The sequence below is a fragment of the Lagopus leucura genome, unplaced genomic scaffold, assembly GCF_019238085.1.
Source record: "Lagopus leucura isolate 7727_CA_CO unplaced genomic scaffold, USGS_WTPT01 Super-Scaffold_100043, whole genome shotgun sequence".
NCBI lineage: Eukaryota > Metazoa > Chordata > Aves > Galliformes > Phasianidae > Lagopus > Lagopus leucura.
The window spans coordinates 2,998,593-3,015,213 of record NW_024962290.1 but is presented as its reverse complement, the minus strand read 5'-3'; the positions used below and the strand labels follow the sequence as shown (position 1 = coordinate 3,015,213).

The 16,621-nt window shown below is 45.6% G+C and overlaps 1 protein-coding gene across 3 annotated transcripts; it reads right to left on the bottom strand.

Annotated features, from left to right (window-relative positions):
• Window positions 1-4,536: 4,536 nt before the first annotated feature.
• PM20D1 (peptidase M20 domain containing 1) lies at window positions 4,537-16,232 on the bottom strand. 3 transcript variants are annotated; one of them, XR_006181243.1, is made up of 15 exons: window positions 16,013-16,217; window positions 15,450-15,536; window positions 14,647-14,879; window positions 13,632-13,718; window positions 13,104-13,237; window positions 12,564-12,683; window positions 11,907-11,982; window positions 11,620-11,681; window positions 11,308-11,386; window positions 10,206-10,277; window positions 8,808-8,976; window positions 7,994-8,093; window positions 7,065-7,224; window positions 6,295-6,354; window positions 4,537-6,212 (listed from the first exon to the last, which is right to left on the bottom strand). XR_006181243.1 is itself a non-coding variant. In XM_042884408.1 (13 exons), exons 1-13 carry the CDS (start codon window positions 16,215-16,217, stop codon window positions 7,095-7,097), a joined length of 1,554 nt encoding a protein of 517 aa, XP_042740342.1. In that variant the 5' UTR covers window positions 16,218-16,232; the 3' UTR covers window positions 4,537-7,094. The 3 variants fall into 3 exon arrangements, 1 of the variants encoding a protein (XP_042740342.1); XR_006181242.1 differs by having other exon boundaries at window positions 6,295-7,224; XM_042884408.1 differs by having other exon boundaries at window positions 4,537-7,224; window positions 16,013-16,232.
• Window positions 16,233-16,621: the final 389 nt, after the last annotated feature.

Genomic DNA, 16,621 nt, shown 5'->3' with positions numbered 1-16,621 from the left:
CAGCCCGAAGGCTTCAGCAAAGACAGCCTGCAACATCACCGCGTGCGCCAAACCCACCGCAAAAACCTCCAGCTGCTCCTCCCCGCTCAGAGCACAATTCTGCCTTCCTGACCGAACCGAGCTCTGATTCCTGTTTCCCTTTTATTTCCTTTTGTGTTTTTCCCTCCCCTTGCACAAATGAAACTTGTGACCAGCGGCTGTTTTTCCTTCCTGCCTTCCCTTCTCTTTCCTTTCCTCCCAGGAAGCAGCCAACCACGAGTTGCTGCCCAGAGGTGACGCCATGCCCAACTCCGTGCCCTGGGGATGCTCAGGAGCACCACCGGCATTGAGACGTGCATGGGAGAGGAAGCACAGCTCAGATCTGTGCCCTGCGGCTGCGGTGACTTCATTCCTTACAGCAAGGAAAAGGAGGCAGCTCCTTGAAGGCAGGAGGACACACATCGAGGCTGAAGACTCTAAAGATGCGTGCTGTGCTGCTTAACTCCTTTCTGCTCACGTTAATGGTTGAGTATTGGGAGTTTGCTCCCAATTTACAAAACACTTTGTGCTTTGGAAGCAAAGGCGCAGCAGAATGCATCCAGCTATACATACAGAATATGTCTATTATCCATCTATCAAGCAGTATGAAGATAGCTCAAATAAAACTACCGTGGTTTTCCAACTCCCCCTGGCCCCAAAACCCTTTGCAGATGTCTAAGAAAGCTGAACTGCTGCAGCAGATCATCAGCACGCTGCTTTCAGTGCCTTAACAGCACCCAAGTGCACTCCATTTTGCTCCACTCTGCTGCTGCTCTGTCTACTTGAACCCACTGTTCCAAAGGCTAACGAGCATTAGTGATATATTTGTGCTAATTTAATTCTCACAACCTGTGATGTGATACTGGCAAAGAAACATAGAAAATCTGAGGCATACAAAGTGATATCTAAACTGAAGCACTGGTCTAGCATTAAATGTGGAGGTTGGTGGCCCTAGCTGTGGCAGGTGGGTTGGAGATTCATAATCCTTGAAGCTCCTTCCAACCCGGGCCATTCTGTATTTATGTGAATCAGCAGCAGTTCCACACTGCAGCTGGGATGGCAGCCTCAAATCCTGCCCCCAGCCTTCATCCTCCTTTGTCCAAACAAACCTGGTCTGCAAGGCTGTGCCTTCATCTTTCCTTCCTGACCTGGAAAATTCATCTCTCCCCCAGAATAACCACTCTTCCCCCACCCCCATAAAGACAACGTGCACCAAAATGTGACCTTGTTGATCAGCAGCCCGGCCAGCTGCACGCTCAGGAAGTGGAAGCGTGAAGACAAAAAGCTACATGAGACAAGGGAACAGAAATAGATGAAATCCTCAGCAGCTACGCTGACGCGCAGAGATCAGAAAGGCAGAGGATGAAAGGGCAGGAAATGGCTTTCCAATTACAGGGGAGCAGGTACCAAAGGCAACAAACGTTTGGAAAGGAAAGAATTTACCACTGAGCTACACTGGATCATGGAACTTGGTGGCCATGTGTTTCACAGCACTCACGTGAGTTCAGTACTGCCACGCTAACACAGCACTGTCCTGCTCTGGACATGAACAAGAAGATCCAGCAAAAGAAAGTAATTTGGTCAAAGCTGGTCAAAACTAAAAGCTGTCATATCATGTGAGAGTGTTCTGGGAGGTCTAGACCCTTTGCTCCCTGTTCTAGTTTTGCTGCAGTCTGTCCCAGATCCAAACTCAGACTAATGAGGATATGGGTAATGACTTATTTACCCCTGCAGACGTCAGTCCTGAGCAAACAGTTCACCATAGCAGGCAACACTGGAAGCTGACCCCAATCTGGCCCTGATCTGGAAGAAGAAACGCAGCTCATGGAATTTTGTTTTCTAGCCTGGAAACAAACAAAACCAGCACCATCCTTTTTCTCAAGGATTAAACCACGTCTCTCAACTGCACTCAGGTGTCACCCACGTGCTGTGTCTGCTGCAACAAACACAGGCTGCCCTCAGCCAGGAACATCCTGAGGGCTTTCAGCCATGGGAGAGCACCTGGCACAGGGGAGCTGGAAGGTTTTGGCTTCCCATGCTCCAGGGCAAAGATTCCTGTGTCACAGCTGCTGATCCAGTGACAGCACAGACATCTGCCATGTGGGGACTGGGGACATGCCTCTCATTGCTGCTCTGCTCCGGATATAAGCTGCAAATTCATTTATATGCTGAAATTAAGGCGAAAAAAGGACTAACAGCACAAGGCTGCTGGGATGGAGAAGTGAGAATCACCTCTTGACTCTCCACTGTCCCCCACTCCATAATGGTCCCTTCACTTCCCAACAGCCCAAAGGGGACACTGGATTAATTCTGGTGTCTAAGTAAAACTACACAGTACTGCAGTAATAAGATTTAAGTATCCAAGTGGACTTGGAAGGATAAAAGCACTGCAGGGCACATTACTCTTCTTAAGTACTTACACAGCTTGCCAGGTAGGCTGAAATCAGCCCTGTACCAAAGTTAGAGCACGGTCAGTAGGGCAGCTACAAAGTTTAAATGTGGTTTGGATACCTACATAACAGATGTAGTGGCTGTAGTACAGCCAGAAAAAGAACAGCCAACCTTTCAGGTTTCCTCTTGGAAGCTTTCTGGAGGAGCTCAACTCCCTTGCTGCGGCTTTGGATCAGTCTGTGACAGTAACCTGCTGCTGCCTCTCTCTAATCACCTTTATCAAACAGAAAACACAAAAATCAGCTGGCAGAGCTGTGCTAGCCAGACAGAAAGCATGCAGAGAACCTCAGCATTGCCACGCAGTGAGCACAGCCCTGAGCAGAGGATTATTGCCACGAGCTAGAAGGAGCTTTCTGATTACTTAGAGAAGTAACTGAAGCGCAGCCAGGCTCCTCCATGTGGCTGTCCCAGAAGTGCACTGTTAGGCACAGTGCTCAACGATCCAAGTGCTCACAGGGCTACAGTAAGCCACAAAATGATGCTGGATTAAAGTTATAAAACAAAAGATACGCCAAAAAGCTTCCTGGGATATGCATTGTCACTTTGCACATTGCCCCTCACACCCCACTGCCCAGGCACAGGCCGACACAGAAGTGCATTCACTCTTTGTCTCCCACCCGTTGCACTAACCACCCTTCCATGCAGTCATTTTCCTTCCTGCTGAGAACTGAGTGCAGCTTCCTTTGGGGCCCCCCATCCCAGCTCTGAAATCAGTCAGCAAGATCTCTGCAGTGCAGGGCAGGGCAGGGCGCTCCCTTCCCCCCCATGCTGAGCTCTTGATCACAGCCTCCCTGGCAGCTGTGGACGTGGAGCTGAGCCCCCTGCACGGCAGTGCTGACCACACGCTGCCTGCCTCGTCTGTGTTGTTTGGTTAAAGCCAATAAATCCCAGGGCAGCACTGCTGAATACCTCTAGGCTTTGCTGTGAGCACTGGGAGATGGTGGCATGCGACTGGTAGGGCTGTAAAAGAGACCTCAGAGGTGAAGGCAGTGTCATCTCTTTAAGAGCTGAATCTAGGGACTAAAATGACAACCCATGGCTGTGTTTCTGAGAGCAAGCAACTCTGCCACTACTGAGGACTGCATGCAGTGCAAAGGCCAATGCTGGATTCATCCTCCAAGCTCCTCAGTGAATGATAGAATGGCTTAGGTTGGAAAGGACCTTAAAGACACCCAAATTCCCCACCGTGGGCTGGCTGCCCCCACAGCTCAGGCTGCCCAGGGCTCATCCAGGTAGCACCTCCAGGGATGGGGCACCAACATTTCTCCATGGCCTCACTGCCCTCTGAGTGAAGAATCTGCCCCCTCACATCTACCTTAAACGCCTTGCTCTGTGGCACTGACAAGAGCAGGGCTTGGTGATGGACACAGCCTGCACTGTGTTCTCATAGCACTTGCTTGAGCAAATAGATTCACCACTGAAACAGCAATCAAAATGGCAAAGAGGAGCCAAGAGCATGGACCAAATGTAAGGCTGGAGGGAAACAACTCTGTAAACACCTTGTTCCTGCATTCTTCTTCAGCCCCGTGCCTGAACTCTGCTTGGTCACTCAGGTCTCAAAATAAACCACGTTGTTTTAAATAGATGCTAGCAACAGAGTTTGCTTTAGACAGTGCAGGTGTGGAGTATGACCTTCTCACCATCCTACTGCAGGCACATATGGCCCTCCATCAGCTGGGGTGCCAGCAAGCAGGCTGCTACTTCTGAACAACAGACCTGCTGCTCTGAGAAACCACTGTCAGAAGAATGGCAGCTTTGTAAACTTGCCTATAAAGAAGGAAGTTACCATGGCTTTAACACAGGAACCTGTTAATGTACTGGAATCTGACTAATGCAAACAGCATTCACAACCCTGGTAGATACAATGCCAAGTTACGTGTCTTCAGAATAGAAAATCAGGCTTTTAATTCTCTGATGAATCAGAGGTAATTGGCCTGAATGACCACAGCACTGTGACTCATGACAAAAAAAAAGCCAGAGCTATCCATCTGTATTTGTGACGGTGTACTTGATATCCCCAAGCAATTCCTTATGCTACACAAAGTATGGGATCTCAGCAGAAAAGGCTGAAGCATCATCCTTACGTTTTTATTTACATGGTGACACTAAGATTTCAAACACCACACAGGATGAGAGACGTTTCTGGAGAGCACATCATATGAGCAGAAAGGAGCAGGGAAGAAAAACTGCTCTGTTAGAAGAGGTGTGCAGATACCAAACGCTGAGCAACCCTTCAGAATTGGGCCAGATGAGGTGGCACGGCTGCTCATCAGCTGGGAATACGAAAGCAAAGCTGCTGCATAGAAAAAAAACAAATCAGAAATGAACTGGAAAGGAATGGGGAAAGGTGGAAAACGTGCTTTCCACCACTGTGTCCTGATGGATGAGGCCTTCAGTTGAGTGGCTTCAGGTTGCAAGAAAGCTCTGCTGAATATCTGCACATTGCAGAGGCACCGCATGATGAGCAGTAATTAATGAGGTTCTGCAATGAAATGCATTAGCAAAACCTCATGGCACACATTTGCACGTTACCTGCCAAAAACAACCATGCCTTCCCAGAACTGCTTTGCTCTTCACTTTTCCTTCAGCAGCAAAATGAATCTTCAAATGAATTGCTTTTAAAGAAACAGCCCTCACCAAAGCACAGCTGATGAGCGATTTTTGTTTGGGGACAGGAAATCACAGAAGAATGAAGGATGCTTTATGTCTTTAGGGCTCATTTGCTATTAGAACAGGCAACAAATCCCTCCTAAACACCACAACAGCATCTCCACTGCACAACAGTGTGGCCTAAGACAGGATTTTTGCAACGTGATCCCTACAACAGAATCAGAACAGTTAAGACTGGAAGGGACCACGAGACACCATCCAAGCCTTCACTTCACTACCCAGTAACACATCAACAGAGTTAGCTAATTTTTGCATCAAAAGAACACCAAGGAGGGTACAAAGACTACAGCAGGCTGGAAAATATGTGGACTTGTTTTGATGGAAACTTTGTGACTCGCTCTGCTGTAGAATCAGGTGTGGAAATGATTTCACTGCAATTATAGAGGTACATCATAAAACTAAATAATAACCATGAAAATAATCTGCACTCATTGCTTTATTAGATAAAAGTGCTGATTTGGTTTCAGTTATTTAATAGCTTGAGACAGTTCAGCCCATTGGCAATACTGATAAGATCAGTCTGCAAATCAATAGAAAATGCTGAATGGGTGTCAGGAATCACAGTGCCACTGTTTTTCAGGATACATTCCTGGGTATTTCCTGCACATCCCAGCACATTTTACACTATGAATTAAGAGCAGAACAACCACTCAATTCCAGGGTATCACTCACACTCAGAGACACACATCTCTGCAACAGTGCAACAGGAGAAGGTTCTATAGCAGACTCTGCATGTCAGTGCAAGAAAACAGCCTCCACACAGTCTTTTCTTTGGCTAATGGTCAGTTCTGAATTCTTTAACAAATAACAGTAATTCCAACTGAACAGACTGTTGAGGCCAAGCGAATGCTTAACCCTTTAGTGTCAGCAAAGACAGGTGTGCTAGTGCAAGAAGGAATAAAAACACAGGCATTATCAATGGCCTGTGCACATTAGACTTCCCAGAGAGCTGAGTCAGTAGAAGCAGCAGGTAAAGCGAGAAGTGGAAGAGCAGACCATGAAGGTGGAGAGAAAGCTCTGCTCCCTCTGAGCTGGAGGAAATGGGAGAGCTTCACCATCTTTCACAAAGTTCTCTGGGGAAGAAAAGAGGAATGCTATAGGAACAGATTCAGTGAAAAAAGAAATGGGATCATCAGACAGTTCTGTTTAGTTTACCTGTTCAAAGCCATGTTTCCTTACTCAGACACTCAGCATCACAACGTGTCCTGGGCCTTACTAAAGAGACAGTCACAGAAAAGAGAGGAAAAAACGTTTCTAGCACCACATTGATCAGAGCAACTCATGTTAAAGCAACACTGCTAAACCCCTCAAAGCTCAGCATTTTAAGCTACAATCAGAGATCAGTCAGAAAACAGCAGCATCAAATTCACCCTGGCATCACCTGAGAGCACCACTGATACTGGTTAAAAGATCAGCTGGGAAAGGAGCCCATCTCACCAGCAGTGCAACAGCCTCTTAGTGCAGCTGTATCCAATGACATCCCACCTCCACCCCATCATGTTCTCCTCATGTGAGCTTCTCACAGGCACATGTGTTTCACTGGTGAAAACTAATGAACTGTAGAAGACAACTTTGAGGTTGGCAGATCAGCCTCTTTTAACGATGTGTGAATGACTGCAAATCGCAGCTTTGATTGTTAAGTGAATGTCAATTTCAGAGGCTTAAAGACTGGAAAAAAAAAAGGGGCTGAAAAAATTAATAATATCAGATTAATGGCTGCATGTAAGGCCAGGAATGCACAGAAATCTGGGTGGTTGTGTTTTGTCCCTATTCTTATCACTGAACAGCAAACTGTATGTTTGCCTGGAGCTGCAAACCAGCAGTGTATGTAAACCACACTATGTACAACCAAACTCCAGGCATCACTCAACATGCAACACACAACTGCTGCTTATGGCCCAGAGCTCTGCCATCCCAAAGTCCACCTCAGTAGCTGCTCCTCTTGGGTTTTTGTCTCATAGCTCATGAGAGTTTGTGTGAGGCTCCGGAAGCTCGTCAACATCACAGTTCTTAATGAGCTGAAAGAGAAACTCGACCTGTTTCTCATAACTCTCAACTGAGATTCTCTCATTCAATCCATGGATCCTGGTAGAAAGAGAAGAATGTTTTTCATTCCAACATGCATTTGTGACCCACCTGCACATACCCAGCACCTACTTGCCACCTCATTAAGCAACGCTCAGCACAAAAATACAGCAACAGATGCCAAAAATACTGCAGTGTCTGTTGCTCAATCTAACTGAAATAATTTACTGATCCTAAGGCTCACAGCACAACTAAACTCACGGTGTACATGGAAAAGAAAACTTAACCCAACTCTCTTCCCACTTCCTGACCATTCATATCCCTGTCCCACACAGCTATCAAAGCATTACAGCACTCCTGTGACATCTGCACCTCAGCAAGATGATAAATGGACACAGAGAAACAATCCTTTGCATGTTGGAGTTCTTGGCTATTGCTTTACCCCAGAAAATCTAACTTTAAGGTGCAAACATATTCAGTGTCCAAACACTGAACTCTTAAGGCCAAGCACCAGAATGATACCTTTCACATTGCAGCACAATCTAAAGGAGCCAGTCAGCCTCACTGTATTGCCAACACCTGAATGAGGTCTTGCTCACAGTTAGAGTAAAGAAGAGTAAGGGCTAACACTCTCTCAGTGTAATTACCACCCCCTATTTGTGCAGCACCCAAATATGCAGGAAATGGGTGGCCTTACAGAACGTGCAGCAACACCAGCACCACGCCAAGGTACACAAGGCTGGGTTTCCTTCAGCCTAACGCCTATCAATTCTCTCTTTCTCTACTCCCCACCCCAAACAGCTGCCCACATGCAGACAGAACACGGTACCTGGGAAGATCATCTGACTTCAAGAGCACCGGGTTGAATCGATAAATGGCACCTGTGACGTTAGTGAAATGCCTGCTGTCTGTGTTTCCAATACACGTGCCTGGAAAACAAACCTCAGGTTTACTGTGCAGGGCAGCAGCAATTTAATGACTCATGCTTTTTCCCCCAGGAGAAAGGAAAGGCGTCTGATTACAGTTGTGTGTGACACTGAACTACATCAAAATCAAAAATCACTGAGAACAGTTTGTTGGAACGTCCTGGAAGAACAGCATTCTCTCCTTCATGGAGAAGAGGAAGTGAACATATGATTCTGTCATTCTAAGAACAGCTGTGATACCAAACCTGCACCAAAGTTCAAGCTTCAAACTGCAGTCCAACAAATAGTACAGAAATAGAAAGGAGCTGCAAGCAAGGGAAGGGGCTGGGATCATAAGGAACAATACAGAAAAGTAGGAATGGCTTTGCCAGCTCTGGAAACAATAAAAGAAGAGCTAAAGAAAGAAGACCTCCTACTTTCCCCTCACAATTCCTTTCTTCCCTGAAGAGATTCCTTTGTATGTGCAGAGAGTCAAATTCAAGGCTCATTGTTCCTGCTGGTTTCCTGTTTGCTTTTTTACTTCCAGCACTAAAAACTAACATAAAACTTGAAAACATAACGAGGGAACTGAGTAAAAGAGGAAAAAACAGCTGTTTCCAGTAGTTAACAGCTGGGGTGGAGAAACAGAAAATGGAAACAAGGCAATATTGGGAGGTAGGGGAGAGAAAAGCAGGGAGGAAGCTGAAGAGGAAATAACTGTCATGTGCTTGTTGTTACCTGGGACTACACTGTCAACATTTGGGAAAGTATCCAGAATGGTTCTTTGAAAAACATGGACTCCAAAGGTCTGGTCATCCCATGGGCTGATGGGAAGGGGGTCAAAGGCCTCTACAACATCAATCTTCACTCTGTCATCAGCAACCGTGTTTCTAACTGTCTCTAGCACCTATGGGTAAATCACAGAGATTAATAATAACAATAAAGTGAAGAAAGAAGTGAGAGCATCTCTTCTAGACGTCAATATACTACTTTGCAGAAGATGTTTCCCTATGCACTGCTAACTTTTGCTCCAAACACAGATGCAGAATTAGGAAATGGTGTGGCAGCCTCTCTTCCTTTACTGGGAGGATGGCTGACATTTAAGCAAACACTTTTGTCTCAGTGCAATCAGATGCACATCACTGCCTCGAGGTGTTCCTCAACTACTTCAGCTCTGACAGCTTGTTGCCACTCTCCTTACTACTTTAATCCAGAACAAGCTTCCAGAAAATACAAACTTCCAGAGGTTTTGGAAGGGAAGACATTACTTTTTGATAATTTATCACAGCTGTCCTTGGCTGAGCAGGAATGTCCAGCCTGGAGCGTGCAAGGCTCATGCATTCTCACAAGTCCTAAGCTTTATTCCATTCCACGATCACATATAATGCACATATGCTCTTTGGCACAAGGAACCTTTTGAAATCTGCTCAGTGTAATTGCAAGACAGGATTCCAAGTTCAGTCTGCCTCTTGATCTGTTCCACATTCAGAAAACACTTGGAATCTGTACAGCATTTCTGAGAAGGTTGTTCTGAATAAACTCTATTCCGCTCATAAGCAAGTCGGTTTTGCTGACTTGCACTGCACTCCTAAAAACAATACACAGAACAGAGCCTGACTGAAGCAAACATACCCAAATGTAGTGCAGTGCTGAGGCTAAGTGAGGAACAGGCAATAGAAAACAATGCACAGTGCACTCCATCTCAGAGGAGAAAGGACAAGAGGTCAGCTGCACTTCTGACAGCCTCCATTAAGGAGCAGCCCCCAAACCTTCCCATGAAGAGAGATGAAAAGAGTGTTCTGACATCTACTGCCACAAGGGCTAAGTTAATTTCAGATGGCAGAGCTTCACTTTGCTGTGGAGGGATGGAGAGGAATGGGGAGGACACTCACGTGCCTGTATACCAAGGCACTGCATTCCCACATCCCATGTCTGAGCTGTGTTATGTGTGATTCCCAAGTAGAATACACTCAAAAGCTTGGGAGGCAGAATGCAAGACAGCATGGAGAAGCATTAAAACAAAAGGAAGCTTCCAGTCAGCAGAGCAGCCATTAGTTATCTGTTTCAAAGGTAGAAAAAAGGAAATTATTTGAGATGAGAGCAAAAAAGAATGAATAATTGTGCAGGCAGGAATACCTCCATGGCCTTCTCTGCAGAGTGGATCCGGAAGTTCACAGTTGCTCTTGCAGATGATGGGATGACATTGAGCTAAAAGAAAAAATAAATGTATCAGAACATAAAAGGAAGGTTAGAAACAGATTAGGAAGGCAGCTGCAAACTCAGAAACTGCTCAGTGATGCTGGGCCTCTCAGGTGGATGCGCCACTCCATTTCCACTGGTATCAATACAAGATCTGTTTTGTACCCAGCATTCAAATGCTGCATCTCAGTTACAGTGCAGATAACTACAAAAATAAACAGCCATTGGGTCAGTGAAAAAATGAAGCTAGCTGCTACACAAAAGCTTTCCTCCTATGATGAGACACTTGCCTTCAGAAACTCTGCATTGAGAAATTTCAGGCAGCTTTTTTTCAGTATTTTTCCTTTTATGGCCACATTATTTCTTTTCAGTTATGGGCTATGTTGTGTCTTCACTAAAAAAAGTAACTTCCTCCACAGAATATTTGAATTTTGTTGAAAACAACAGAAGAAATCAGTGTGTTACTTCTCTTGTGGCCGCTCAGTGTCACTGTTCAGCCACTGTATCACTCCTGCATCAGGGACACACCAAAAGCCCTGTTTATTTTCCAGGGCTGTAATATTTTTAGGTAGCTACACCTCTTTATCAGGGCAAAATCTGCCTCTGTCAGCCAGAACTTGTTTTCTCTCAGTCCAAGGTGCATGCTAACCCTCCTCAAATGATGGTAAGAGCCTGACCTGCGCTCACAAAAGCAAGTTCCCATCTAGGCGAGGGAAGCAGCTGTTTCTGTTCATGTCCACAATACTTTGTGTGGTTTCTTATCTATCCTAAAATGTAAACAATTGTAATGTTGGCTTACAAATGTCTCTTTGTGACAGATTTCAGATACTTCAGACAGGAAATAAGTTGCAACTGCAGCTTAATTCAAGTCATGCCCGAAGTGAGAACCAGACTGGTTGTGACAGCACACAGGGTGTGAGATTAGGGCTGTACTGATCTTACAATTAGATGTATGCAGACAGAAACTGAAAGTCCCAACTGCCCCATTATACTAAGCAAATAATAATAATAATGATAAACATTATCAAGATGAAGCTACCTTGATTCCTGCGTTAAACATTGTGACTGCTGTAGTAGTTCGAATCAAGGCATTAGTGGAAGGTTTCCAGGCAAGAACTCTTACAAAAAGAAAAGAGTCATTTTTCAAAGACATTTCTTTAACAGAAGCACCACATTTACACAGGGAACAAGTTGAACTGAGGCCTGTTTAATTAACAAATTGCTTATTATCTGTAAAGCACTGACTTTAAATGGTGTAAGTGATTTCCTGGGATGACCAGAAATCAGTTTCTGACAAGCCTTCATTTCTTACAAGTGAGACTGAGTGTTCAGCAAGGATATGAATTCTTACCTGCTGACAATAGGTGAAAACAGCCAGAGATTGCTCATGATGAGATTGAGAGGAAAACTGAACTAAGTGGAAGAAACAGAACCAGACATTAGTAAGTTTCTAGCTGTCAAGAAGACACGTTCATGCATGTGAAACAAGGCCAACAGGACAAACTCACAGCGTGGGATAAATGCCAGCTTCAGTCTTCTTTCCAAGAATTACATAACTGTGCTCCAAGCTCATATGCTGAGTTACTCTTCACTTAGCAATATGAAAAACTGGGAATTAAATGATGGCTCTTTCCTCACCTCTGATGCAAGGTGCTCCATAGTCAGGAGTTCCGGACCATGGCCAAACAGATTGCGCATGGGATTCTGCTCCAGTCTAAGGCAAAGCAAATCAACATTGGCAATTAAAACAGTCTTTGGCTGTTACTGCTTCAGAAGGCTGATGGGGATTTGGTTTCTAAAACCTATCTACGTATTGGAGATGTAACCATACTTTCATCTGTGAACTGCACATTTCTGACCATTCCAGCCACACGCAAAAATTTCCTTTCTATACCAACTGAAGAAATGTAGAGGCCTGACTCTTATGAAGAACACATGAAAATCTATTTAAAAGTGACACCACAGATGAGGTTTATCTGCAATATGTACCTACCAGTCAGTTTGCTACCCACAGAGATATGTAATGAGAAGATTTACTCAGCTTCAGGATAAAACATTCTAACACTACATCATGTTGATTGGTGTGGACAATTACCAGCTACACACTCCAGACATTTGGCTATTGTCCCTTTGCTGGGCATTGCGTTTCTGCCCTTCAAAGTGAGCTGCCAACTTCAGCTTCAAATCTGTAAGGGGAATTTGCTAAATACTCTAAAAGCAAATATTACAAAAGCAAGTCAAATATCAACGCCTGGGGAACCTGTCTTTGATGTCAGACAACAGGGGAGCTCTCACCTGGACATTGCTGTTGCAAGAATGCCAATACTTGTCTCTTTTGGAGGGAAGGATGAATGCCCTGGCTCTTTTTCCACGGTGAAGTTCAGTGTTATTGAACCTTTTTCTGTGACAGCAATTCTGGCCAAATACAAATAAATGATTGATGCAACTCCAAACACACATGCACAGAGCACAGGTAGAAGAAACTAGCCTGTATAGTTCTAGCATTACACGAAACACTGTAGAAGCAGCAATAACAAATTCTCAGCAATCTTTAAACATTTGGAGGTCTGATATCTTGGCTTCTCCTCCTGTGAACAGACTCTACAGCATAATTAACACTCCTGCATGAGATAAGCAGAACATTCTGCTTTTGTCAGCACAGCTGCGATGGACAGCAAGCAAACCAAAGGCCCTTTGCTCTCTGTCATTTCAGCAATGCCAACACTGCCTCATGCCTTGAAAACATTTTGGTGACATTAGCAAAGTCATTTCTAACACATAATTAATGGAAATGAATCATTTTCATCACAATGATTCTTTTTCTCTTTTACTTACAGAGCTACTGGCTTCTTCACGCCCGCAATGATGCCGTCCAGGATAGCGCTTCCCTCATCCAGCAAGAAGGAGAGTTTCACTCCTCTGGATTCCAGCAGAGCTGCCATCTTCACTGCTCCCTTCCGACCAAACACCTGTGAAAAACCAGTCAGGAAATGGCAAAGTTTAGCCACATCACAGGGAAGAATGCTGGAAAGCATCTTACTGTTCATCACCTGCAACAACCAAGCCAATCTTTGGCCAGCTTGCCATGCCTTATTACACTCCCAAGTTCTTCCACGTCTGCAATCAGAAAAGAACTTGAAACAACACTCTGCTGCCTTCTTTTCTCATTGCTCATTACACCAAATCCCATCAACGTCACTTAAAGCCAAACAACCAATACGTAACTATGAGCACGAGCCTGACAGTATCTACACACACAACAAAGAACAGGAAGGATTTTCTAGGTGAACAAGGTTTAAAGAAATAAGACTTGCTATGTACATGCCAAACAAGCAGTCATCTAGCCAGAATGAAAGAAAATACCTCTTCATCATGGCCAATGCCAACATAGAAAGACCTGCGGGGTCTGTAATTTCTTCTCAGTAAGAATTCTAGAGCTTGCAGAATGCCCTGCAGAAAAGAAACACATAAACCCACCTCAGAATATTTTACTACTTTATGGTGTTAATGGGAGAATAAGTGCAAAAGATTGTAATGTAACAGAAAGGAAGCACGATGTGTTCTCAGCCTGTAAGGAGACTTTCTCCTGCTCAAAACGGAGTATTTACTTCTTCAGCTCCTGCTGATGACATTCATATTCTCAAGTAATGCCTCAGGCTTGGTGTAATACAGCATCAGTCTATGCACACACAATACAGCGCAGGCCTGTTCTTCCAACTGATGAAGTCAGGGACAAAGTGCATAGAAAGCACAACGCTTTTCATCATCCAAGGACTCCACTGCTCCTTTAAATCGTCCATCCTTTACACAGCCTGGCTCTGGCTTGAGCTACCAATCCCATTTATGTTAAGGAGCAACATGTTTCATACAAAAAGTACTAAGGCAGAAACAGAAGAATGAGAAATTTACTCCGAAATGAAATGAAATCTACCCTTTGCCCCTTTGCCATATTTTTCCATTTCCCTTGTCTTTTAAACTACAGTTTTCTGTTAGTTTGTCATTTTTAGCAGAAATTTACATCACCTCAACCTCACAAGCAACCACCTCATCTTTTCCACCACAACCACTGATTTCTAGTGTCCATTTGTGGGATCGCTTGTGCAGTTCACAGTAGGAGGGAGTGTCAAAACAAAATCACTCAACCAAACACATCTGCATCTGTAAATACGTTTTTCTACATCTTGAAAGAGACCTCATTGTTTCCTTCAGTAATATAAGACCACCTCGCTTCATCTCTAGGAAAAGCTGGGGAGAAACTGCAGGGCTCAGGAATTTTCTTAGGAAAGAAGGGCAAAAGAGATAACGTGGTCAATCTCAAGAGAGCACACTCCTTCAATTTGCCTTTTCCTCTCTCTGAAATATTACCAAGAAGACGTACAATGGCAGAGTTTTTGTTGTCCAGAGTTCCTCGTCCATAGATGAAACCTTCATGCTCTGCAGCTGAGAAGGGAGGGAAATCCCAGCCCTCAGGGGGAGCAGGCACAACATCCATGTGCGCGAGCAGCATGTAGGGCATCAATTCAGAGTCAGAACCCTGAACTGTGAAGAGGTGGCTGTACTCCCCAACGATTTCATGTTGAATGAACTTGGAGGAAAACACAGCTGGGAAGACTGTTTGGAAGAACAGATAAATAAAAACACAAGAAAAAGAAAAATCAGTGCTAATTTCCAATTGTATCACTGTACAGCCCACGGAGCAGTCAGATGTTTTCGATGGGCTCAACAAACTTGCTCCAAGAAGCAGATGTGCAGCTTCACTCTCACACTCCCACCAACCCATTTGGGCTCCTATTTGGGATTTTCTGAAGGAAAAACGGGAACTGTCATCCATCAGTGCTGCAGCTGTTTTACAGCAATGATGGAGCTGCCAGTTAAGCTGAAACAGTACCTTATTTTTTTACTTTTTTTTATGGCAAAGTCACTTAGCCATCTACGAAACACTAAAAAAGGGCATTCGAACTTTTTATTTGCTAGCTTTGGCTGTTGGTGCATCCTTGATAGAATCATAGGATGGCCTGGCTTGAAAAGGACCACAATGCTCACCCAGTTCCAACCCCCTGCTATATGCAGGGTCACCAGCCACCAGACCAGGCTGCCCAGAGCCACATCCAGCCTGCATGTGCTACTCCACTGTACAGCAAAAAGGAACAGCAGGGATGACTAAGGATGAAAGTTTAATACCTTTCTGAATGTAATCCCCAAATTCTGCCATGGCAGTTGCATTTAAGTCCTCCGGAGACACGGAAACAGTCGGGATTTTAACAGCACCTATGGTCAAACAAAACAGAGATCAACTGACGTTGAAATCGGACCGGCACTTCAAAAGGCAAAGCAATATTTACATTCCTTGGCATTTTTGAGGTTTTACAGATTGTTTCACAGCTCAGGGAAGGGTGACCTCAATGGGAAGGACAGGCGCCCTTCAGCTCAGCTGTGTCTGCTGCATTTCCCTTCTGTTTCAGACTTTTTTTTTTCCCCCACAAAACCGGAACATATTTTGTTTTTTCAGCCCGATGGCTGTCATTAGGGATGGCACTTCTACTAAGGAAACCGACTCCTTGCCCACACAGCGTTCTGGCAGATAGTTGGGAATTCACATTTCCAACGGCAATGCAATCAACCCACAAAGCCTCATCGCCAAACAATGCTTTCCTTGCTCAATCTCAGCCCTCCGCCTCACACACAACAGACCCTCCAACACCGAACCCTGCTGGGCAGCCCGGGGCTCTCGAAACGCCCCTCACCTCGCAGCGTTTCCTTCATTTCCAACCTCTCTCCGATACTGAAAGCGGCCGTTCCCCCGCGCCGTGCCCACAGCCGCGGGATGGCCGGGGATCGCAGCGCGTAGGTGCGGATCAGCACCACTGCCGTCAGCGCCAGTAGCGCCGCGCAAAGCCCCGTAGCGGCCGCGCACAGCGCCGCCCGCCACCGCCCGCAGCCACCCGCCATGACCGGCGGACTTCGACCGCCGCCGCCTCCCGCTCTCGCTAGGAGGCTGACGGACGTGGCCACGGACCAATCGCCGCGCGGCTGCTCGAGGAGTTGACCAATGAGAGTCGCGGTCCCGCCCTCTGCGTGAGGTGCCTTGGGAGTTGTAGTTGAGCGCTCTTGGTGTGGAGTGCAGTGCTTTCCTCCTGTGTGTGCGCGCGCTCGGTGAAAATTGAGTTTTTTATCCAGCAGTGAGCTGAGCCACGGGGCTGCTGGCAATGTGACAGAGTGATGTGGTGAGAAACGGGTGTCTCTGTGGGGGAGCAAGCCGCGCTGTGGCGGCAGGAGATGGCTGGCAGCAGCAGGCCTCATGCTGAGGGGATTCCGACCTTCAGGAGGTTCAGAGCTCAGGAGGTTCAGCCTCT